A 26,479-nucleotide genomic window follows, 5' to 3' on the forward strand; every position below is an offset into this window, starting at 1 on the left:
TTAAGGACAAGAAGGCATCACATTTGCAATATACTAACAATTTCAAGAAAAAAAGTATAAATCTAGATATAAAGAGAAGGATAGACACTATATGGTAAAATGTCGACATTTGGGGAATATGGATAAATACTACATGGGAATTCTTTGTACTATTCTTGTAAGCCTTTTGCAAGTTTGAAATTATGTCAAAGTAAAAAAGATTCTGTTGATTGCTCTGAAAAGCCCATAGGGAATCTTACATAATAAGACCGTAAAGACCATGTTTATCCACGGCCAGCTGAAATACAGCTGCAGCCCAGGCCTCTGTAATGTTATGAATTTTGTTAGTTATAATCAGGGCATTATCAGTATATTTTTAATGTCTTTATCTTGTTAGAGACTAATACTGAAATATTTATGGATGAAATTGTGAGAAACCTGGTAATTGCTTTAAAACACTCCAGAAAAAATAAAACTAGAAAAAGAGTGGAGGAATCAGATAGATGAAATAAGACTGGCAAAATATTGTTAATTAGTGAAGCTGGGTGGAGGGTATGTGGGCTTCTGTACACAATTCTCTCTACTTTTGCGTATGTATTAAAACAATTTTTTAAAATAAATAAAGGAGTTGAGTTTTTTTTGGTTGGTTGTTTTTTTTTTGTTTGGTTGGTTTTTTTTGTTTGTTTTTTTGTTTGTTTGTTTGTTCGTTTTTTTGAGACAGGGTCTCACTCTGTTGCCCAGGCTGGAGTGCAGTGGTGCTATCACGGCTCACGCAGCTTCAACCTCCCCAGGCTCAGGTGATCCTCCTGCCTCAGCCTCCTAAGTAGCTGGGACTACAGGTGTGTGCCATCACGCCTGGTTAATTTTTGTATTTTTTGTAGAGATGGGGGTTTTGCCATGTTGTCCAGGCTGTTCTTAAACTCCTGGGCTCAAGTGATCCACCCACCTTGACCTCCCAAAGTGCTGGGATTACAACACCCACCCAAGACTTTTTTTCCAGGAGGAAAATGATGGTCACAAAGCTTCTATGCTTGGTTCCCCAGGTGTGGAGACCTCTAACAAGCTTTTACATTGGAGTGTTGCATGAACTCAAACTTTCTGACTTAACAAGCATGGGTCTTCTTTGTCACTGGGAAACATTTGCTTCTTGCTGGGTTTCAGCTCAAGGTACTGGAAAGAGTAGAGTTGGGCTGTCCAGGGCTGGGGGACAGAGAGCGCCTGTTGAAGCCCCAGTGAGGCTGGCAGGGACACCACAGCCACCAAAGCAGAGCCTCCTGGACAAACAGCCCACTCAGGGCCAGACTTGCAAGACCCCTGCCCACCTCCCGTCACCCAAGTCACAGGCAACAAGAGCTATTCCTCATGGCACTCTTCCTGAGTCACCCAGCAAAACATGTGCCCTTCGACAGGAAAGAGAAGTACATGCTCTACATTTGACAAAGTTTTCCATTGAAAATGGGTAATTTTTCCCCCAAAGCATTGGTATCCAAAGGATTACTCTTCAGATACCTGAAAAGAGCCATAATCTCACATACTCTTTTTCTCCAATGATATCACTAATGTCAGGCATGAGTTAGTTTATGGGGAAATATTTTGGAGTAGGAGAAAGAGTAGTCTAAGAAAAGGAAAGAAACATCTGCCCGTGTCCATGCTGTAGTTTGCAAGGAGGAAGAAGACTCTAAATTGGGAGGGTTGGGTTTCAGAAGTAGTCGTAAGTTTATACAGGCATAGAGAAAAAATAAACTGGAAGTCGATTAAGGCAGCTCAGGAAGGTGGTGCTCTGCAGGGATGAAGCAATTCTGCTGAAGCCTGGTAGAGAAGAAGCCTCCTGGTTCCCGTCAAACCTTGGAACAGAGTAGTCAGCCCCACCAGGGCCACAGCAGAGGTCCAGGGGTCTATCTGGTGGCAAGCAGGGGTGAGGGACAGGGCGAGGTACCTTGTTGTGTACCCACTCGGTGTCAGGCATTTTGCTCACCTTATTTGATTTCTTCTGTAGGACAGATGAAACCCCCTGGGTTGTTGTCCTACAGAAGAAATCAAATAAGGTAAGCAAAACGTCACAGGTATCATTGCTGCATTACCAGGGGAACATTTACCCCAGGTTACATTATCAGGAGCCGGTGTAGCCAGGGGGCTCACCCAGGTCTGTCTGATTCCAAAGCCCTTGCTCTAGACATTGTCGACTTCCCCTCCAGTCTGTGGGATTAAGCATCAGCCTTGGAATCAGCAGACCTGAATTCAAGTCTCCATTCGTGGCTGGTTGCACAGCCTGGGTTACTTGTCCCATCCTCAGAGGAGAATAGTGAAGAGAAAACGTTATAATGCCTGATTTCAAGACGTTGTCAATTTTGTGCTGTTCTTAGTTTTAAAGATGTGAGTGCAGAGAGGCTTGCTGGCATTTGCTGATAGCTAACTGTTGAAACACATTTTACTATGGGTGTCTTCGCAAGCAAAGTCTAGACGGACACAGCTGTGCCAAATGGCTGTTGTGTGTTGTTTTGAATTTTGTCACTTCAGATCACTAATAACCCACTTACACACTAAGTAGGCACTTATTCATATACAGAACAATTCCTTATGCAATGCTCAACCTGCCATCTGGTCCCCTCCTGAATTATGCTAATTGGAAAGCACAGAGCTATGCAGTGGCAGAGCGGTCTGGAAAAGTCCCAGCAATTGCTTCAAGGTAGGGAAATTGCATTCTGAAGCCCACATGGAAAGCAAAGCCCTCGCTAGTGGTGACTAAGCACACTTTTTCCTTTGTCAAAGGGAGGATTTTCAACTGACCGGTATATTTTGTTAGAGAGTAAAATGTCATTCCTGTAGCCTTTCCTTTGGATGGGTCTTGCTCTCTCAGACTCATGGGAGTTGTAGACATACAGAATCACGACGAGCTTCCTGGGGCTGTCCTGATTCCACATCTCATACATGTGTTCACTCGATTTTGCATCCCAACTTCTTGTTTGAAAAATGCATTCACCATACTCATTTACTCTTTCAGATAGATATAGGCCAATAGATGTTATGGAAATAAACGACAAGAAGAAAAGATTTCTGACATTCAAAGCTAGGCAGAGAGAAACCACAGTGATGTACGTTGGCTTTCGGTGGAAAGGTGATGTGGGCCAGCCCACACATTGGTCTATAGACTGGCTGCTGCCTCTACACATGTTGGTTGGGTTGGGAATGTGACGGCAGTGGGGCAGGTATGTGATGGCATCTCACTGCTGGAGGTACTGCCACACTGTTTGATGTACATGAGCACAGACAGCCACAAAAATGGACTGGGGTGATATGATATATACAGAGTATTTCTTTCTGGAGATATACAAGCTGATTCAAGTTCTTACATTATTCCACTAGGGCCACCATGACAAAATGCCATAGATGGGGTGGCTTAAACAACAGATATTTATTTTCTCAGAGTTCTGGAGGTCAGAAGTCTGAGATCAAGGTGATAACATGATTACCTGACTTGTAGAGGGTCACCCTCTCACCATGTTCCCATGTGACAGGGAGTGAGAGAGCCAGTGCTCTGGTATCTCTCCTATAAGAGCTCCAATCCTACCAAGAGGGCCCCACCCTCATGAGTTCATCTCAACCTAATTATTTCCCAAAGGCCCCATTTCCAAATATGAATTTGGGGCATGGGGGCACAATTCAGTCCAGAGCAGTTCTTAGGTTAAAAGATATTTTTAGAATCTTGAAAAAGATCTGCATCCACCCTTGAGAGCATGAAATGACCAACTTTTCCTGTAAAGGGCAGATAGTAAATAATAAATGTTTTCGGCTTTGCAGGTCATATGGTCTCTGCGCAGCTACTCAGCCCTGCCACTGTAACACAAATGCAGCCATGGACGATGTATAAACAAAGGGGCATGGCTGTGTTCCAATAAAACGTGATTTACACAAACAGGCAAGGGCCCAGATCTGGCCCATAAGCTGTATGTAGTTTGCTGACCACTAATCAGAGAGCTCAGAACATAATTTTTTTTTTTTTTTTTTTTTGAGACAGAGCCTTGCTCTGTTGCCCAGGCTGGAGTGCAGTGGCACAATCTTGGCTCACTGCAGCCTCCGCCTCCCAGGTTCAAGTGATTCTCCTGCCTAAGCCTCCTAAATAGCTGGGATTACAGGGGCACACCACCACGCCTGGCTAATTTTTTTTTTTTTTTTTTTTTTTTGCATTTTTAGTAGAGATGGGGTTTTACCATGTTGCCCAGGCTGGTTTTGAACTCCTGACCTCAAGTGATCCACCCACCTCAGTCTCCCAAAGTGCTGGGATTACAGGCGTGAGCCACCGCACCTGGCCCATAATTTATTTTATTTTATTTTATTATTTTTAAGTTCCAAGGTACATGTGCAGGATGTGCAGGTTTGTTACATACATAAATGTGTGTCATGGTGCTTTGCTGCACGGATCAACCCATCACCTAGGTATTAAGCCCAGCATGCGTGAGCTAATTTTCCTAATGCTCTCCTTCCCCCCGACCCCCACAACAGGCCCCAGTGTGTGTTGTTCCCCTCCCTGTGTACATGTAGAACATAATTTTTTACCACAGCCATTTGAAGTGAACAGCAAAGCCTGTCTTCTTATAAGGGACAGTATCTAGAGTTACAAAACATAGAAATACCCCCGTCCTTCCTTCAGATTCAACATTTGGCTGACATTTACCAAACACCCAGTATGTGCCATGCATGTTGCTAAGTGCCTTACATTTGTTATTTGATTTAATTCATTCCTTCCCACAACCCTGTAAGGTATTATTCCTTTTGCAGGAGATCAACTCTCAGTGAAATTCTAGCCCAAGGTCACACAGCTGGTGTGACGGAAAAGAATCCACCCTCCATTCTCATTCTGGAATAACAACGAGATGTTCTTTCGCAGAGGGCTCAGACCAAATCAAGACTACACGATACAGCCACTACGTCCTTCTGCTGCTGGGATGCCTTGGAATAAAATCAAGAAAAGACTAAAGGTGGGCTTAATTTCACTACCCATTCTAAGCTTTTTTGCCGTTTTATTTCCTAAGCTCTGTCAAAACTCCAGATTTTCAGCTCAGAAGTAGTCATCTCTCATTACAGAATTTCCACCTAATGATTTGTATTCTTCCTGTGGAAGGAAGGTTACTAGATGCTCCTCTTACTTAGCTAGAAGAAAGGAGGTAATTGCAAACCGCTGGACTTGCTTGTGGACCTTCTGCCCTCACTAGGATCACAGATGTGCAGAATTGTCAGCCACAAGGGCAGCACCTAGGCTTTGCCTATGTGGGGTGGACATATTAGGATCAAGAGGAGATCTGTCTGTCTGGTTTGCAAAAGCATATTTAACATCGTAATCGCATACTTTTAAAAAAAATTAAAGTGATGCTTAAGAAAACAAAACAGGTAATCTCTTTGGCAGGTGTGTCAAGCATAAAGGCTGACAGGTGACCCTCTGGGGTGGCTGTGCTGCTGCCACCTGTTGAACAAAAAGGCCATAGCTGGGGAGCAGAGCTGAGTCGAGAACCCAGGTCTCCAGGCCTGCAGCCCCTGGGAGCAGCACAGTGCTGTAAAGAGGACACATCCCGCTCTCAGACTCGAGCGCAGAAAGCTCGATGCTGTGTGCTTTTTGATAACCCAGCCCCACAGAAACCTCCCCTGGTGTTAGCTGCTGGAGAGACAAAAGGGCCTGGGAGTCCCCCCAAGACAGGCAGGACAGGATAGGGGTGAGGTTTGCAGGTATCACTGACACTTCCCAGTTCCTGGGCCAGCTTTGGCCTAGAATCTCTCTCTGTAAGCTTCTTTGGAGAGCGGAGCTGGTTGGTGGATTTGGGGAGAGGCCCAGCCGTCATTCTTGGGAAGCCACCTGAGCCCTGTCTGCCAGCTGCCTGCGTCCTCCCTCTAAGTGCTGCCATGGTGGCAGGCTGGGAACTGGCTTTAGGAAGCATCCGGGAGGTGTTGCTGCTCTTGGCGCCTGAATTCCAGGAGCTGAAGGAGCAAATGACTGTTTCACTCCTTGTGCCTTATTTCCAGCCTCAGACACAACCTTGGTTCTATCAAAAGATGCAGGTGGGAAGTGACCAGGGGCTAACATACATCTGGTTGGAAGTTGTTTTAACAACCAGTTGGGACACCAGATTCCTCCTAGCTATGATCACCATCACCTGCCAGGCCTCGTTGGCAACTCTGGCCCCTGCTTGGCTCTGTGGCTCCAAGAGAGCAACATGATGAGATGAGACAGCAGGTGGCCCAGAGTGGGCAGGGGAAGCAGGTGACCACCTGTTACCAGAGAGAACTCTGAGCACCACACACATCCAGCTTCCTCAGCCTCAATGACTTCCCCCTCCCAGCTTGGCAGAGACTTTGGGCCTCTCCTGGATACGGATCCCTGGAAGGTCTTCTGCATCCAGGATATGACCAGGAACATGAGAAGAGATGTAGATATCAGTCACAGCGCCATGTGAAAGCCATGGGAAAAGCCCTCTCATCTGTCAGATCCAGTTGCCTGCAAGTAAAGCTGGCACTATCTTTTTAATCATCAGATAATTTTTCTGAAATCCAAAGGGAAGGGAAATAAGCTCAATACCTCACATGACACGGGCACTTTACACATCACTGCTGCGCTCTGGAGAAGCTGCCTGTCCCTGTGGGCTTAGCATTAGCTAGCTGCCCTGGTGTGTTCTCAGGCACGCCTGCTGGGCTGATGACTGTGATACCTGCTACTGGCTTAAACCTATATCATTTCACAAATTGTTCCTGAGAATGGCAAGCCAATTTGCTAGGCCCTCAGAGGCACCATGAAAGCAACTCAAAACCATGGCCCCTGCTGCCAGACCCTCTGCAGGCTGCATAAGAGCCAGCTTGCACACTCCCAGGGACTGGGCCTAGCCTGACACTTCCAACAGGGCTATACCCGGTGCCAGGTGACAAGCATGAGGCCTGATGCAGCGTCTGAGTGAGATCATCCTGAAATGCCATCTCACATTCTCACAGTGACCCAAGGCAGCACCGCCTATGAGGAATGGGTGAAGGAAGTTCAACGGGAAGGGAAAGAGGAACCTCACCAAAGATCCTGGAAGTACAGAGGGGGGCTTCGGCTTCCTGCATAGATCCCTGGAGCCTGGGACGGTGGAGGCTGCCTGCCCCTCCCTCCCCTCAGGCCTGCCCTGGCTCACTGTGTACTCAGTGCTGGTGAGAAGGAAGGATAAAGAAAGGGAGGGTGTATTGGGTTGAATAGTGTGCCCCCAAATTCATGTCCACCCAGAACCTCAGACTGTGACCTTATTTGAAAAGAGAGCAGATGTAGCTAGTTAAAATAAGGTGAGGACGTAAGGGATTAGGGTGGGCCCTAAATCCAATGGCTGCTCTCAATATGAGAAGGCCACGTGAACACACAGGGAAGAAGGCCTGTGGAGATGGGGACAGAGATTGGGGAGATGTGTCTACAGGCTAAGCGGTGCCAGCAACTGCCAGAAGCTGGGAGAGAAGCAAGAGACAAGTTATCCCTAGAGCTTCCAGGGGAATGAACCCAGCCAACACCTTGGCTTTACACTTCTGGCCTCCAGAACTGGGAGAGAATTGATGTTTGTTGTTTGAAGCCACCTGGTTGTTGGTACTTTGTTACAGCAGCCCAGGAAACACAAAGGGGAGGGAAGGAAGAAAGAAGAAAGGAAGGGAAGGAGGGAGGGAGGGAGGGAGTGAGGGAAGGAGGGAGTGAGGGAAGAAGGGAAGGAGGGAATGTTTTTTGAAAGCCTATTATATGCCAGATACCACATATGATATTTTCACATATATTTTCTCATTTAATCCTCCAAATAACTCTGAAGATTATATCTTGTTCAACCAATGAGAAAACTATGACTATTTAGGTCATTTGTCCTCGGTCATTAAATTAGAAAGAGGCAGAGCTAATTTCTTTTTTTTTTTTTTTTGTCCTGTACCTTGTCCCCTCTGGGCCTGGGGAGTGAGCAGATTAACAAGATAAAAAAATCCAGTGCTAATACATCCACAGGAAAAACCATCCTGGGAGGACACGTACATTGTCAGTGGGACCATCCACACATGGTCCCCCTCCTATGACCCTGTCAATGGCATTTTCATGTCCAGGCAGGTGGGAAAATATGCGATGGACAGCAGATGGGGGAAGGGCCCTCAGCACGCTGCAGAGCACCCCACATCCATTTCCAGGTAAGCACGAGTGTAGGTGGCATAGGCGGATTCTCAATGTTGTTCCTCCTGACACCCAGAGATAATCATAGCAGATCATTCTAAAGGTATTGCAACACCTGTAAAGCCAACATCGAAGCCAAACATGATGGCAGTGGTGCAGACGGTGCTGCTCATCATTTTTGTCTGTAAGAAGCCTAAGGCCACTCAAATGGAAAGGGTCATACCTGAGCCCTGTACTGGGTTAGAGTGCCCCCCAAAATTCATGTCTACCAGGAACTTGTGAATGTGACATTGTTTGGAAATTGGGTAATCAAGTTAAAACGATGTCATTTAGGATGGACCCTAAATCCAATATGCTTGATGTCCTAATGAGAAGATGGAAATTTAGACACAGAGACACAAATACAGGGAGAAGACAGCCACGTGAAGACAGAAGCAGAGGCTGGAGTTATGCCGCCACTAGCCAAGGAAAGCCTGGGGCCACCCGAAATTGGAAGAGGGAAAGAATTTTTCCTGAGAGCCTTCAGAGAGAGCACGGCCCTGCCAGCAACCTGATTTTGGACTTCTGGTCCCCTGAACCACAGAGAACGAATTTCTGTAGTTTTAAGCCACCCAGGTTGTGATACAGTCGGTCCTCATTATTTGAGGATTTCATATTCACAAATTTGGCTACTTATTTATCTGTAGCCCCGAAATCAATACTCACAGAGCTGTCAAGGTCATTCACAGACATAGAATTTCCACCGGCCAACATGAATGCTTCTAGCCAAGGTAGAACAAGGCTGTGCTCTGTGTTCTTATTTTAGTTTGAACTATAACCAAGTGTCCTTCTTGCAGTCTATTTAGTGTCATCTTTTTCACATTTTTCTGCTTTTCTGTTGGTGATTTTGCTGTTTAGAATGACCCCCAAATGTAGGCTGAAGTGCCATCTAGTGTCCCTAAGCACAAGAAGACTGTCACATCCTTCCAGAGAACAGGCAGTGTTAGATTAGCCTCCTTCAGGCATGAGTTACAGTACGGTTGGCCAGCAGTTCAATGTGAATGAATCAACTATGTATATTAAATACATATTTTTTTCACAGAAGCACACATGAAACAAAGTTATGCATTGATTGGTTGGCAAAAATCTTGTGACCAGAGACTTTCAGGAAACTAACCCTGTATTTCCCCTAGGAACAATGGTGCAGTATTCACTAATTCAGGATTGCAGCAGCTTTATAGACTATAACCAAGGCAAATAATGAGAATCAACTGGGTTTTGTTACAGCAGCTCTAAGAAAGCAAAACAAGTTCTTTCATACTTACCCAGAATGTTGCAGGCCTCTTGGATGAGCTTAATGGTGATGACGTCATCATACATTGTGTAGGTCATGAAGGCATCTTGTACTTCTGCAGAAGTTCTGGAGGATAAATCGAGGTGCAGTGAATGCTCATCAGCTGGAGCTTTGCCCCAGGAATATATCCACTGACCCAGCAAGATATAATATAACAATAATCTTCTTGATCATAAGGAATGTGAGATACTGGAGTGTTTGGGTGTCAACTCCTCCAAGAAGCCTTCCCTGGACCTCAGTTTGAGCCTGGAGATCCCTTCTCAAGTACCCAGGATAGGCTATGCATTTCCTCAACTTATATAAAGATTGTTGGTCTTACCCACTAGCTGGGCTCCTTGAGGATGAGCATTGTGACCTATTTTTATCTTTGAACCCCCAGCAAGTGGCACTGTACTGAGCACATGTTCAGAACTTAATATATGGTAGTAAACTGGAACTCAGTGGTCATAGAGTCTTGTTCTCTGAATGGTAGAGCAGCTGCTTGAGTTTCTCACTGTTTTGCAGTGTAGTTGGCTATGTTGCAGGAGTTATGGATGGACTTTAGTCTTCAACAGCTAGCCAAGCCTGCTGAAAAGAGGCTTAGCCTGGGAGTCTGAGACTTGCACCCTTGGCTTGGCCCTTATGTGAGCCATCAAACTGTAGTTGGCAACTGAGTTAACAAATGGGGGAAGGAGGTTGGTCAGGGAATGCTTCTCTAAGAAAGGGAGATTTTGCTGAGACTGAAGGATGGAAAGGCAAAGAAGAGCCTTCTGGACAGAGAGAACAGGCTCCTAGGCAGCAGAGAGCATGTTTGAAGAACAGAGAGGGGTCAGAGCATTCAAGCTTATCCAGAGCACACCATAGAATCTTGACACTGCGAGAAGTATGGAATTTTCTACATGTCCAATTTTCTAAATGTCCAATTTCTTACTGCACGCTATTTCTGACTGCTGGTTTTCCAGTTTCTTCTTGAATGCTTCCAGTGACAACAACCTCATTCCTTTGCAAGGCAGCACATTCCACTTACCAACTGTTTTCTTTGATGGAAACGTCTTTCTTATGTTCAAATGAAACCCCCTTCTGGGCCCTCATAATACCTCCTATTTATTAAGCATGTGCTTTTGGCCCAAGAGATGACCAATTTATTACTTATCATTCCTCGTACTGTTGAGAAGGCTGATGCTCAGAGGGATTAAATGTCTTGCTATGGTCACCGGTTGACAAGAGAAGGATCTGGGCTCTGAACTTCAAAGCCCACACCACTCCTGTACTGTGCTGCTGGGAATTTACTCACTGGCCTTAGTTCTACCCTTTAGGAAAATGCAGACTGGGCTGCTCCCTCCTCTGGATACCTAACCTTCTAATGTTTGAGGATCCTTATTCATCACTAAATTTAACTATCTCTTTATCATCTTTCTGGACTTCATCTTCCTCTCTGTAAAATGTGGCAATTATTATTACCTGCCCTTCCTATCTGCCAGGAGTGTTGATAAGGATAAAACAGGATAACAAATCTGAAAGAGCTTGGGGAAAATGAGAACCACCATGCAGATCCTAGGAGAGCTGTGATGACAATGAGAACAAAGGGGCTGTGTAGTGAGTAGGAGGTGACCAGGGCTGGGGTTTAGGAGACTTTGGTTCCAAGCTTATACCTTACACAAATAAGCTCTGAGGGAAAATCACTTTCCCCCTCTGGGCCTTGATTTCTTTATCTGTAAAATAGAGGAGGTACTGGGCAAGATTCGTGTTTCTCCATCTTTTTTAACCTCTCTGCTACACACACATCCACTGGGGATTCTCAGACAGCCCCAGAAACGCTTGTGCATGCAGTTGAGGATCTAGGACTCTAGCTTCTAGGACTAGAAGCTGCTTGAATTCTCCTTCGCCTGTAAGAGTTCCTGTTTTGGCCCATGCTTATACAGTGCTTTCTAAGCATCTTCAGAGGCAGCTGTTCAGAGAAACCGGCTGTAGGCCTGCTCGGGAGAGGAGTGCTATACACCACCACTGCTGCCTAAGTGGGGCACTCTCCACCATGTTGGAGTTGCCTCTTACTCGCCCCCAGGGGCCCACAAATCTCTGTGAAAACATGTGCCCTCCTTCTGCACCTATAAGCAAAACAGAAACACGTGGACATGACCCCAGTTTAAACTTGACACATTGTCATAATGTGTTCTGAAGACCTTAGAAAGGGTTAAGTGACCTCCAGGACCGTCAGAAATGTAACAAACTCTGTGGCGCTCCCCGGCCCTCTGATGGGACCACCCATTCACCAATCTCTGGATCTGGCAGCCTGTTCTTTCCTGTAGGCTGAACTGATCATATTTTAGTGTCAAATATTTATTTGGGTTTGTATATATGTTGCACATTGCTGGGATGCCAGACGTGCCCAGACTGTTATGATTATACAGGGATTTTCAGCCTTGTTTATTGATCTCCATGATCCTGCATATAACATTTCCCACAGAGCCAGTGCACACTTGCATATGTAGTCATTCAAGCTGCTTTAGTAAAACAGTATGTTCACCAAGAATTTTTTTTAAATAAATAAACCAATTGATATCTTCCAATGAGATGACAGAGCCTCTCATATGCAGAGGAGAAAGAGAGAAAAATGACTATTGGAAAGCATTTTGAAGAGATCGAGAGTTGGAGATGCAAGAAATGTGGGAAATGAAGTAAAAGTTAGATGTTTCCAGCTCACACAAAGAGGAGTACCTGTCATGGAACATGAAAAATGTCAGCCACATAGGTGCTTGTATGCATCCATGTGCAGGAGACTAAGGAATCAGTGTTTAATTGGCACCAGCAGGCATTCAATATATGTTCCTCTTTAGTTAGTTCCAACTAGCGATACCCAAAATATCTGAGCAGAAAATCAGGGCCAGGCTGCCTATAGCAGAGCAACTCACAGAGCAAAATAAATACACAGATTCCTGAGCCCCAAGAGGTAGTGTCTGAAAATCCATATATTTTTAACCACTCACCTCAGACGACTGTCCAGGTTTGAAAACCACTGCACAGAAACACTTTCTAGGATTCAGTCTGGCAAGGCAACAGGTTAAAAATGATACATTTTACGTGGTTCAACCTTACTAAACTGATGTAATGGTTATTCAGAGTCCAGGGTGAGCCATAAAGCCCACAGGAAAAATGAACAGCACTTTGTAGCAAGATTCAGGCCAAGAGAATGGGATCAATTTAAGCCATAGGAACTCATTTTTTCAACAGCTCTCTTAAGGGTAGGTGGGGAATTCATATAACAAACTTGCCTGTCACTGTGTGACTCAAGGTGTACTTGGGGAAAGAGAGGCCCAGAGAGGCAAAAGATTTGTCCTGGTGTCACAACCATCTGGAATTTAGAAAAAGCACCAGACTGTCTTTCTAGCCTGTCCTCCAGCTAGCCCGTCTGGCTCCCCACAGCTTTCCTAATAAAATCTAGACTTCTTAGGTGGACATACCCAGCCTCCACGACCCAGCCTCTGCACCCACTCCTCACCTCCAGCCATTTATCCCATACATCCATTCCTCCAGCTACTCAAACCCCTCTCTTCCCTGCCTTCCCACAGGCTCTGCTCCACTAGAAAAGTTCTCACTTTCCCTGATCTGGCTAACTTGATTCTTCCTTCCCAACTCAGTGTCAGAATCCCGATTCTGGACATTCTCAGCCACTTGCAGATCCGGGCGTCCCTGCTCTGAGCCCCCCGTGCTCTCTGTATCACCTGTCTTCGTGCTAACTGCGAGTGGAATTGATTTGCCCATCTGCATGCTTCCTAGACTACCAAGTTGAAGGATCATGACAATGTCATTTGATTTAATATCTTCAATACCTAGCCCTGTACCTGGCACACAACAAGTACTCAATAAATAATTGTAAGATAATTTCGGTGAGAGACCTAACTTGACAGAGGCTCACAGACTCTGTGTGTCAGGAGGAGACCTAGGAGTTAACCCTGGCTCTACCACCATCTAGCTGGATGACTTGGAGCAAATCTCACTGTGCCTCCATTTCTTCATTTTTACAATGATAGTATTCAACTAGGTCATTGTCATGAAGACTGTCATGTCTGGTCCTCCCCTCCTCTCCCTCAGCCACCAATGATGTCTCCTTCCTTGACCTCTGATTCACTTAGAAGGATGCTTAAGGCATTTAAGCCAGCAGTTCTCAAAGTATGACCCATGGAACCCCTGCGAATACCTAAGGTGTTTTTAGGAATCCATGAGGCCAAACTATTTTCAAAACCAAATTAAGACATTATTTGCCTTTTGTACTGATTGGTATTTGCACTAATGGCACATAAGCATTGGTGAGTAAAACTTGGTGCCTTATAGCATGAATCAAGACAGTGGCACAAAACTATTATATTCTTTTTTTAAATCTTCAGTATATTATTTATAGTCATCATATTCCTCATTGTCACATATGTGCAGTAAAAAAAAATGCCAGTTTTACTTTAGGTTGTTCATTTTGAGGTAGTAAAAATTACTAATGTTATGAAATCTTGACCCTGAGTATACATCTTTTGAATATTTTATGTAACAGAATGGGAAGTACGCACTCAAATAAAGTACTTCTCCTATATGCAGGAGTGTGAATGGTCACTTCCAGGAAAAGTACTTACACGATTGAGTTATGAGATGAATTAGCCACTTTTTTTAATGGAACATCATTTCCACTTAAAAAACCACTGACAGACGAACTATGGTTACTCAGACTTGGATACTTGGCACACATTCTCTTAAGAAAATAACAAAGTTAGCCTGTCACTTCAAGGAAAATAACTGGCAGAATGTGTTGCCAATGACAAAACTCAAGTTTGGGGGAAAAAGTTGCATCTTATACTGTAAGCTTATTAGCATCCCAATCCTTAGAGGCTAAGGTGATGATGATATTGACAAATGCAATTTTGATATTGTATAGTGAAACATGTCAACATTTGTAAGATTAGCACAAGTCAGTGAGCTAATAGTTTCCAAATAACTCATGCAAGCTAGTACAAAATGATGCGAAAAAATTTCTATCCAAGTGTAACACAGATCAAGAGATTTTAATATAAGAGTACGAAGAAGGTCATCAGTACAGTTACAGATTCAACATTATAACTGACCTTTGAGAAAATACGATTTGTCAAGCTTTTGTGAGGTTTAAAAGAATAGCCACAATTATCTGAGAAGAGTATTAAATTCTTCTTCCTTCCATATTTTCTTCACAAGTTTCAACCAAAATCATATCACAGAATACATACATTGCGGAAGATGGAATCCCACTTCCATTACTTCCGTTAAGTCAGATATTAAAAGAGATTTCCAGAACTGTAAAGTAATGCCATCTTGTCATTAATTTATTTGAATAATATAGTTATCATAAAAATGTTACATTAACATGTAATATTATGTATTATAGCATAATTATATATTATAACATATAATTATTTTAGATAAATTTAAAAATGTTTTTTTAATTTGTTTTAATTTCTAATACCATAAATACCCATAGATTAAACAAAAGCTCTGTGGGGTCTTCAATAATTTATGAGAGTATAAAGGCTTCTGAATACCAAAGTGTTTAAGAACTTCTGATTTAAATCAAGAGTGCTTCAGGTTTGCTTTGGAAGCTAATGAAGCTGAGGTTTCCAGGACAGGGAGGAAGCAGCCTCACCTGGCCCCCTCTAGCTTGGAGCCATCCCCAGCCTGAGGGGTCACCTTATATGCCCTGGTAGTGGTCCTGGATGCCTGTGGGTGGAGCTGCAGACCACCCAGTCCTCAGGACCACTTGCTTCTGGTAGACTCAACACACATCCAGACTCTACTCTAACCCCCCAAAAAGGCATCTGAAAGAGAGGCTGCGCATTCCCAGTGGGGACCGCGTGGTCCAAGAGGACTTGCGTAAAAGTAGGGGAGATGGGTGGAACAGGTCGAGGGAGATCAAAGGCTGGAGTTTTCCCAGGACTTGCCAACAGGAAAGAAGCACACTTCAGCAAGAAACTGCTGAGAAAGTTATGGATGTGCATAAAGAAATTTGTCTAAGCTAACAATGAAAACAAAATACAATAAATACAATTTTCAGCCAGCCATGCTAGAATATTCATTCTATCCTCTTTATAGAAAATGACATTATAAAATCATTGTCCAATGAACAGAAAAAGCAAAATACAGCCAAAGATGCAGGAAAGTATTATAAAAGAGGGCTAGTTAATTTATGATACTAACAATAAAAACATGTTTCCAGCTTTTGATGTTTATGTTATCTGTCAGCTTTAAAGTTTTCTTCCTTAATTCTAAGAAGAGTACTTATTTTTGTAGCTAAATTTTTATTGGTAATTATATTCTTTTTAAAGGAGGCTTCCCAAATTATATAAGCTTCAGGCCTCGTGATATCTGTTTCTACTCCTACTAAGTTTATCTTCCAGGCCCTGCGCAGTGGCTCACGCCAGTAATCCCAGCACTTTGGGAGGCCAAGGTGGGCAGATCACTTGAGGTCAGGGGTTCGAGACCAGCCTGGCCAACATGGTGAAAACTTGTCTCCACTAAAAGTAAGAAAATTAGCCAGGTGTGGTGGCGTATGCCTGTAATCCCAGCTACTCAGGAGGCTGAGGCAAGAGAATAGCTTGAACCCTGGGAGGCAGAGGTTGCAGTGAGCCAAGATCGCATCACTTCATTTCAGCCTGGGCAACAGAGCGAGACTCCATCTCAAAAAAAAAAAAAGGAAGAAGAAAATTTATCTTCCATATAGTCATACTAAACAAAAGTATTTCTCAAGCTTTACCTTTGACAGCTTTTGTTAGAAAAAAATACTTCTGCTTTGTATATTTAATATTATAATATTCACTATATTTTTAGAATTTCCCACAGATATTCTCATATGATCTTTTGGAGGCTGAGTCCTCCAGGTGAAATGCTCTGACCAGATTGATTTCTAAGGGCCCTTCTGGCTCTGAGGGGCTGTGGTTTCAGGCAGCTAGATGAACCAGCAAAAATGTTTGTGGCCAGGAAAGGGACAGAAGTGGGGAGACAAGCAACATTTTTGGATCAAAGTTAAAAACAAAAACTCTCTGCTTTCAGCTACTTTTTAACTAGACTTTATTTATGGGAAAAGTAGATAACATGGAGGGCCAGGGGTTTTCAGTCTTGAAGAGAGGGTGAGAAATTTGGTGAGTCAATTGGATGGACGAGGGATAGCAGAAAAGGGAATGAATGAATTCTGACTTTTTCTGGCTCAATTAGTTTTGCAATATACTGGGCTCGAAGGAATGCTTCTCAGGATGTCACAATGTTAACAGCCTTTTTTTTTTTTTTTTTTTTTTGAGATGGAGTCTCACACTGTCACCCAGACTGGAGTGCAATGGAGCGATCTCGGCTCACTGCAACCTCCGCCTCCCAGGTTCAAGCGATTCTCTGGCCTCAGTCACCCAAGTAGCTGGTGTTACAGGTGCCGGACCACACCTGGCTAATTTTTTTATATTTTTAGTAGAGACAGGGGTTTCACTATGTTGGCCCGGCCAGTCTCGAACTCCTGTCCTCATGATCCGCCCGCCTCGGCCTCCCAAAGTGCTGGGATTACAGGCGCGAGCCACTGTGCCCGGCCAGCATTTCCTATTTAGCAAGAACAAAAATCCCAAGGATTCATAATCAGGGTTCCTTGATTTTTTTAGATTGTAGAGTTCTTAGAGATTCTGATGAAAACTATGAACCCTCTCCCCAGAAAATACATATAGTCACATGTACACAACATTTTAATAGATGACTTCAGAGGGTTCTCAGACTTTCTCAAGCCTATCCATGAACCTTTGGTTAAGAACCCATGACATAGAGAGAAGCCATGTAATCCCACCCACCTCTCTCCTAAATGGGTTGGTTGGGCTTGGTAGTCATCCATCCACCTCTCATTCATTTATTCATCTTCCATTCATACACACATGAATCATCCAATCATTCATTCCGTTTTCATGTATTTATTTATACAATGGAGAATATACGTCAGTCCTGATGGCTCTACCCATTACCTCTTCTTAGAGACCCCACCCTCCAAAGTCCATCTGAATGGGATACATATGGACTCCAGACCAAAGACCATCAAACCCTCTTTCTCAGGCATCTGCAATTGAGGCACTGAGAAACTGAGCCAGTCTGATGATGGTGATCTCTTGAATCCAAAGGGCATATAGAAAAGCTTGGAAGAAACAGAAATTAAGTCCAATCATGGTGGCATATACCTGTAATCCCAGCACTTTAAGAGGCTGAGGCAAGAGGATCACTTAAAGTCAGGAGTTTGAGACCAGCCTGGGCAACAAAGCAAAAGCCTGTCTCACCAAAAAATAAAATAAGATAACCAGGCACAGTGCCATGTGCCTCTTATCCTAGCTACTCAGGAGGCTGAGGCAGGAGGATCACTTGAGCCCAGGATTTGAGGCTGCACTGACCTATGAACATGCCACTGCACTCCAGCCTGGGTGACAGAAAAAAAAAAAAAAAGGAACAGAAATTGAAAGACTTGCAGAGAGAAGAGATAACCAGGAAAATAGAGTAAACGTGAAGGGAGATGCAGAGTTGGAAACAGACCTGCTGACTTTCTGTTTCCTCTGAGATTTATCTGTACTTCCTGCAATTGAGTTCTGTTAGAGTCTTCTGAATCTTTATAGTAACTCCTTTAAACATTAGCTTACATAGTGGATTGCTGATCCTTGGAAGTAAAATCCTGGACTAAGTTCTGCAAACAAAGTGCCAAGGGGATGTTAGCCACCTCACCTATGCTCACAAGTGGATGAGGTGAGCACCATGATTATCTCCATTCACAAGTGAGCACACCAAAGCTCAGAAACATCAGTAACCCATTGTCATTAGAAGAAAAGTTCAACTCCTTCTCATCTTCTACACATTTATATGTCCTGATCCCTAAAACCCTCTCCACCTTCATCTCCTATCAGACTCCTCACATATGATATTCCAAGCATGTTAGATTTTTTTCTTCACTGAGTTCAGTCTGACCTCAGGACCTTTGCACTTGCCATTTTCTCTGGAACACATATAACTTCTCTGTCTTGAGGCTGACTCCTTCCTTCCTTTCAGTTCAAACATTACCTTTGCCAAGAGGTTTTCTCTAACCAGCTCAGGGCAACTGGCATCTTCTCTGCCCAGTCACCACTAAATACTCTAAATTTAGCTCTTTGCACAACCTGAGATTTATTTGTTTATTTGCCTGTTTACTGTCCTCCCCATTGGAATACATTCCCAGGGAACACAGCACTTGCCTATTCCCTTTGCCTCTATTCCCAGTGCCTGAAACTTTGTTCAGCACATTCTAGAAGCTAAATACTTGTTGAATAAATACATTTGCCCAAGTCAAACAGCAAGTAAGTGATCCAGGCAAAATGTAAAGGTTTATCTGATTCCAAAGGCCTTACTCTTCCTAATCCATTAGTTCCTTCTCATTGTTAAATTTCAATAAAGGTTTTAACCAAAAGATTATAAACAAGCAATTTAGGCCAGGCACGGTGGTTCACACCTGTAATCCCAGCACTTTGAGAGGCTGAGGCAGGAGGATCTCTTGAGGCCAGGAGTTCACAAACAGACTGGGCAACATAGAGAGATTTTGTCTCTAAAAAAAAAAAATTTTTTTTTAAATTAGCTGGACATGGTGGTGCATTCCTGTACTCCCAGCTACTCTGGTGGCTGAGGTGGAAGGATCACTTAAGCTCAAGGGTTTGAGACTGCAGTGAGCTATGATCGTACCACTGTACTCCAGCCTGAGTGACAGAGTGAGACCCTGTCTCTTAAAAAAAAAAAAAAGAGTGATTTATAATTAGAAATCTACAAATCTAGACTATAAGAGAGGAAAATACTGCAAGCAAAGGAGGAGAAACATCTGTTTCCTATTTCATGTTAAGATAAAATTTATGTCATAAGGTCTGGAAACATGCTTCATTTTACCTAATCATTTCTTCTTAAAATTTCTGTAGGAATTGATGGGTTTTTTCTTTCTCAGCTGAAATTCTACTCTAAAAGCATTAGGGAATTTGTTGTTTAAATGTGGCCTAAGCAAATCGTTTTGCACAGCCAATAATCTCACCTTAATTTCTCCTTTAAAAGCTGAGTTTTCTGCACTAGTTTTTTTTTCTTTTTTCTTTTTAGTAAATTCTAATATGATGCAATTTTCATAGCTGGTGGACTTCTTAGATTGGCTTTATTTTTGGCTTAAAGATGCATTTCCAATGCAATCGTATAGATGTCTAGTGCTCTGTATACAAACATCCTGAGACCCAATTAAGCAGATAATTGAAACTTCAAGATGAAAGAGATAAAACCTAATGACACAAGCGCAGGATGTACCCTGCTGGGTTCTCTATTCCCAGACATATTTCTCTGGTTCCCTTGCATTCTTGTACCCTCATTCAAATGTCCTTTATCCCCCTGGAGGTCATGTGGATTCCTGTTTGTTTGGGAATGCTATGAGAACTGCTCTTCTAAAGGAAGAAAGAGATGACATTCCAGCCTTTCAGAGAGGTCGCACCAAGGATCCAAAAAGGAAAAAGTCTCTTCCATCCACTTGCACATGGAAAGCTGGAGATTTTTTCCCCCTTGATTTGGAAAGATATGCTGAATATCTCAACCAATGAAGGTTCCAGAAGCTGGCCATGCTATCTGTGTTCAGTCATACCCGGAGGGTGAGAGTCCCTCCTTAAACAACACATCTCAGCTGCCTGTCGTAGGCAGAGCTGAACATGTCATTTTACCTCTGCTCATGTCTAAGTGCTCTGGCTATTTTCAATGATTTCCAGAGCCCTGGCCTTTCTCCTAGGCAGGACAGGTTCTTCTAAGCAGCAGCTGAGCTGAGGCTAAAGGTCCTAACCAGGAAATCACATGGTAGAAAATTCGTTAGTCAAAAATCAATCAACAAAAATCCATCTCTCCCCTTCACGGCCTGGTCCCTAGCATTTATGAGGGTTCCTCAAGGCAGGGCTAGACAGTGGCCCACACTAGGCGTCAGGGAGATCAGACTGAAATGAGGAGTGGAGATAAAGCCATTCAGCAAATCACACTAACTTTAGGAGGCAAGGTCTCCTCTGGGCAAAGAGAAAGCCTTTGAGGAATATCTGCTTCTTCAAGATGGAAAGCATCATTATCTGACCAGCAGCAAAGTGGTTCTAATAATGTCAAGTATAATGTAATCTTAATGTAGCACCTATATCTCAGAGAGGAGGAAGGATGCTTACTGAGTTTCTACTAGGCACTTCTGTGTAGATTGCACCACTCAATTCTCTCCTTAACCCTAGAAGATAGGTACATTATTCCCGCTTTATCAATGAGGAAACAGAGCTTCAGAGAGGTGAAGCAACCCGCTCAAGATCACACAGCTCTGAGCAGCAGAGCCCAGATGCAAATCCAGTCCAGTGGGACGCACGCCACTGCCCCCCACCTCTCCCCCAACCCACGTGAGGACGAGCATCTTGAAAATAAGCCAATACCAAGCACTGAAGCAGCCATCATGCAACAGCAGCTTGCATTTGTTGAGTGCTCATCCTGGGCCACTCATTTTTTCTAAGTGCCTGGTTTGTATCATCAATCTCAGTTAACACTTGCAATAACCCCATGAGGTTAGCTACTTTTATTATTTTTCTTTTCAGATGAAATACCTGAGTCGCAGAGTGGTTAAGTGCCATGCCAGGGTCATACAGACTGTAGGCCTTGCTTCTGGGCTTTGAGTTCAGCATTGTAGCCCCAGAGCCCCCGCTGAATCCAACGACTGCTTCCTAAGGACTTGCAACAATGCCGTGTTTCTGAGAATATGAGTATCCTATTTCCCAAGTTGGTTCCCCACCCCACCATGCAGTGTCCACCCAACAGCTTGGCTGAGCCTGCCATCTCTCCTTCCTCCTCCTAAGACGGCTTGCCCTCTGCATAGGAGCAGCTGATCCTCTGGAAGGCCCAGGTGTGCATGGCTGGAGCTGACCTGCCCCTGTCAAGTTTGTAGCAGAGGAAACGATCCCAATTTCCCATCTGACATGGCCCTTCAGCACCCTAGTTCCTGTGTTCCAGGCATACCTGTAATGTTTCCACAGATTCTAAAGCCATCCAGGCCAAACGGCTTATTTGCTTCTTCAATCCTCCAGTGTTTTTCACAGTACCAGGCCTACTATGGGAGCTCAGTAAATACATGTTTAAAGACACACCTCTCTTATTTCACCCAGAGCCCCTGAAAATGAATTCCCGCGGGTGGCGGGTGCCTATAGTCCCAGCTGCTGGGGAGGCTGAGGCAGAACAATCATTTGAACCTGGGAGGCGGAGGTTGCAGTGAGCCGAGATCACGCCACTGCACTCCAGCCTGGGTGACAGAGTGAGACTCCGTCTCACCAAAAAAGAAAAAAAAAAAAGAAAATGAATTCCCGTTGCCAGTTGCTCTTCCTTTCCCCAGGTAGAATGGCCTAATAGAAAGGAGTCTTTGCAGTTACCGACCTGGATTTGTGTCCCCACCCCAGCCCCCTTATGCACTGTGCAGTCTTCAGCATCATCCTCTCCGGGACTGTTTCCTCTTTGGTGAAGTAGGGCAATACCTTGCCTTGCAGTGTTCTTGTTGGGCTTTCAAAAGACCATTATATAAGAGGCGTGGCCGAAAGTAAGTGCTTAAAATAAGAAGACTGCTCTTTCCTGTCCTCTATTCTTACTGAGTTTAGCCTTTACAACGCAATGGCTGTTACAAAAAATAAAAAAATGAAAAAGTCTTCAGATGCTTCTCTTCCCACGGCCGCATAGGGGGCTGAAAAGGAGCACTTTAAGGTTCTGACAGCGCATCCTGGCCCTGTTGCTCCCTGGCTGTGCAGTCTTGGCCAAGTCACTTAACCTTTCTGGGCCTCAGTTTCCTCACCTGTCAACTGTGAAGATCTGGGCTAAATAATCTCTCAAGGGTCCACGAGTCCAAGGTTTCTCTGATCATAGTTACTCAGTGCTCCTACTTAAAATATTTGGAAATGAATATTCTTCGCCTCTATGAGGCCAGAGCTCCTTTTTCCCATCTAAACTTGTGGAGCTGTAAGCAATTTACCCCAGAGATGCTGATTTACCCCTGGGCTGCCTTCCCGAGAATAAGATGGTTGATGGTGTCCTGTGTGTGAGCAGTGGGCTGCAGTGAACAGGCCTGTGCAGGGCCATGGGTCTGGGCAGGACCTACCTGTGGCAAGTCACTGTGCTCTCAGCTCGATTTATTTTATTTTTAAAATGGGGGTAGGAGGAAGAGGAGGGAAAGTTTACATTAAGCATTTTAAGTTGTTTTTACATTACAAAAGCAATAAAAACATAGCAAATTTGGGAAATAGAAAAAAAATTTGGGAAATAGATGTTAGGAAAAAAAATCATCCAGCATTTTATCTAATTCAGTCACTATTAGTTATTATTTTGGTCTTTCTCTTAACCCTTTTTCATTTGTGTAATTTACCTAGTAGATATGTAACTTGTGTCTTTTTTGGTTTTTTTCTTATTTTTTTTAACAGTATTGTCATAAAAATTTGCAAGTTGCTTCATGATCTTTGCAATCACTATATCATAATGCATATTTCTTTTGTCATTCTATTTGTTTGTTGGTTTGTTTTTAACTACTAAAGACAATTTTTATTGTATTATTTATCAATATAAAGCTACATTATATCTTTTTGCATATATATGCATATATGTGTGCACAAAGGTGTGCATTTCTAAGAGAATAGATTCTCGGGAATGGACTTACTGCTTCAAAGGATTTGATCATTTGCACAGCTTTTGGTACATGTTGTCAGATTGCTTTCCAAAGGGGCTGCACTGATTTACTATGCCATCAGCAATTACCCATTTTGCTGCATCTTAACCAGAACTGGTTATTATCATTTAAATTTTTTGGAGATTTAATAGGCAAAGCAGTGCCTAATTGTTTTAATTTGCATGGCATTGATGAACTGAGGAAGCCAATCATTTTTCCATATTTTTGTTTTCCTCTCCCTTCCTAGGATCAAGTGATTTCTGAGGCACTTTCATCCCCAGCTTCTAACACTTTAGGTCTGGGAGCCTCTAGGGAAGCAGACAGATAGCACAAGATTGCAAGAGTCAGACAGGAGACTATATGGAGATATAAATGATGACATTAAGGGGTTACTGGACAGAGGCAGAGGAGAAAAACTAAGAATTAACCAAAGAACACCTAAGAAGTGATTCTGGTCAAACTTAAAAGGTATCTCCCCTCGTCTGTTTGGCAGCTCCCTTGATGTGCAATGGAAATAATGCAGTTGCTCTCTCGTCTGTGATTAGAAAGAGAAAATGAGAATTCATTCATGAGATAAAAGTTAAAATAATGTTGGTATTATTTACAGTGAGATCCCATTTAAGGCTGATTTTGGTAATCAAGACTGATACCTTCATCGAAGACAGATAAGGTGTACCAGGTGTTTCCTGTATCTAATTCATATGTTTACGGTACGGGAATTGGTCTCCCTGGTAAATGAATCTCTTTGAGAACCAGCTGTATCTTTTATGATGGGTTCATTCAACTAACTGGCTTAATCAAAAGGTCAGTAAAAAGCTGTAACCTTTAAAACACTGGAGGCTTACCAGTTGCTCCAGAGATACTTCATCTTCCCTTTCACATACTTACTTCCATTTTTCCCATGTTTCTTCACCAAATTTCTCTATCACAAGAGATTGCAGACAGGTGTTGATAAATCCATACTGGAATACAAAACCAGAAGAAAAATATATATTATGAGGCATGAAATCCCCAGTCATACACATCTTCATGTCTTTTAGGAAATGTGCAACGGCATCCTCTTGGAGAAACTAATTACACCTTTTCCTTGTTTCTCGTGATTTAATTTAATAGCTCTGCTCATTCCCAACTTAGGAAAAACCTGGCACCCCACCGCTTGGGTTATTTCTATATAGAAAACATATGAACTACATTTGAAATCAAATTGTAATTAGAGAAAGTTAAAGAAAGTATTTACTGTCAATTATAATCCTCTCCGAAATAAGGAACTGGTTTGTTAGAACAAAGAATTCGAAAACACACCAGTGGCATGGGGGTGTTTAGACCTGGCGGAAAGGAAGGGCACACACTTCATGTCAATTCCAAAAAGGCAGTGACAGGATGATTTTTTTTTCTTTATAAAAATGAATCTATACCTGGGTGTGTGTGTGGAGAATATAACGAGTGCAGGAAAACAGAGGAGGAAACTCCAATAAGAAAGACAGCACCAGGTTAACAGAAAGAACTGTCTTCTGGGTTTGCTCATTAATCTGTGCTCTTTCTTCTTCCTCCATCAGAAAAAAAAAAGGAGGACCCATGAACACTTCTGCTTAGTGAGGGATAGTGTGCCCCAGGCAGGCCACCTGCCTTCCGCAACTCGGGGCTCCTAACACAAGCAGGGTGATTGAGTTATGTTTGAAAGCACTGTGTGAGCTCAGCTTTCAAAATATTTCTTCCTGAAGGGAAGAATTCTTTTGTCACACAAATATCAGGCTCCAGATTTATTTTATAAGTTTGGATTTTCATATATATAGGAATTTCTTAAAGTGAAAGAGCCCAGTGCCAATAGGAAGGAGAGTGTCTAAACTCTGGTAGTTATTTTCCAGAAATGGAAATATTTGTCCTACTGGGCTATATTTCCAGTTCCCCACCACCAATGTCATCCTTACTCCTTACTCCATCTTGTCCCGCCTCTACGCTCCCCAATATGTGCCTGCACCCTAGCCTGGCATTCAGAGCACTCTCTAGAACTGTCTTAATTTGTTTCATTTTATCACCTACTCCTGCTGCCTTAGGCTCATCCAAAATGCCTACCACCCTTCCCCAAACAGAGATGTCACTTCTTCAATGGATAGAGTTTCCTCCTTTCTCACCCAGTCAGCCCAGGGCAAGGCCAGGCTCTGATGCTACTGGGATACTGCCTGGTCTGCAGAACCATTTCCTCTCCCTCTGCCAGACCCAGCCATCATTCCCTGTCAGGCTTACTGCTGGATGCCTCTGTGTCCTCAACACCACAGAGATGCACACGCTCGGGTTTTGTATCTGTCAACACACACATATATATATACACACAGGCATGTATGTATGGGTGTGCATGTATTTGTATATACTTATATATATTATGTATGTTTATATGTGGCCATGTACACATATAAATGCATATGTGTGTATGTATATATATATTTTTTTCCTGTCCTTTGTTAAATTGCAAGCTCCTCAGGGTCAGGAAGTAAGTGTCATTTATCTATATTTTGACTAAAGTGCCAAGACAGTGTCTGCTACACAGGAGGTATTTAACAAACACTTATCGAGCAAGGAAGTACTGAAATGAAGCCTCAAGTCTCATGAAAATCTTTAAATAACCCGTTATTCAACATCAATCCAATGTAAACAAAGATAGCAATTGTTCAACTTAGCAATCTTTGCAAAAGTATGCCCAATCAAATAAAACATCATGCCCACTGCCCGAGCACTAGAGACAAACTTCTAGTGTGTAACAAGGGAAACTGAGGCATTGGGGAATTTGAAGTCCGCTGCTGGTTGATAACCACATCACCTACTTCTAGGTCATGACCACCCCGATAGTGTGCCTCTGTTTGATGAATTTAGGGCCATTGAGTCATGTGGTCCAGCATTTGTCTTTGGTGTTCAGCAGTTCCCCAAGCTGGTACCAGAGTTAATCATTTAGAGACCTTGAGCTTATAGATCAGAGAGTGGCCCCCTCACCCTCTACTGATTATAAACATGTCCCTTTCCTGTCCACTGAAATCAGGTGACTTTCTCTGCCCCTGGAGAGAGCAAAAGAGGCAATGTATCCCACACGATGTGTCCAGCATATGCGGGGACCTTGGTGTTTGCTGCCCACACCCAGGTGGAGGGGGATACTTGGTAGGACACAATCCCTACACATTTGAGGGCCTCATTGAAATAAGTAAGAATGGCAGCCAGCACCAAAGTTCTCTAACCATCTGGAACCAGTGCTGCTCAACCAGTGAGATCAGCAAGCAGGCAGGGACTCTCATTTGCTGGTGACACCCAAATCTTTCAGAGGCTACTTGGG

The 26,479-nt window shown here is 43.4% G+C and overlaps 1 protein-coding gene across 1 annotated transcript in view; it reads right to left on the bottom strand.

The window, feature by feature from the left end:
- LOC100980358 (guanylate cyclase soluble subunit beta-2) overlaps positions 1-26,479 on the bottom strand; it is a 71,526-nt gene that overhangs the window by 44,164 nt on the left and 883 nt on the right. The window contains exons 2-3 of the mRNA XM_024925300.5: positions 24,049-24,122; positions 9,433-9,527 (exon numbers count right to left, since the gene is read on the bottom strand). Coding sequence (XP_024781068.4) covers positions 9,433-9,527; positions 24,049-24,122 — 169 coding nt within the window. The remainder of the gene's footprint in view (positions 1-9,432; positions 9,528-24,048; positions 24,123-26,479) is intronic.

The sequence above is a fragment of the Pan paniscus genome, chromosome 14 (assembly GCF_029289425.2).
Source record: "Pan paniscus chromosome 14, NHGRI_mPanPan1-v2.0_pri, whole genome shotgun sequence".
NCBI lineage: Eukaryota > Metazoa > Chordata > Mammalia > Primates > Hominidae > Pan > Pan paniscus.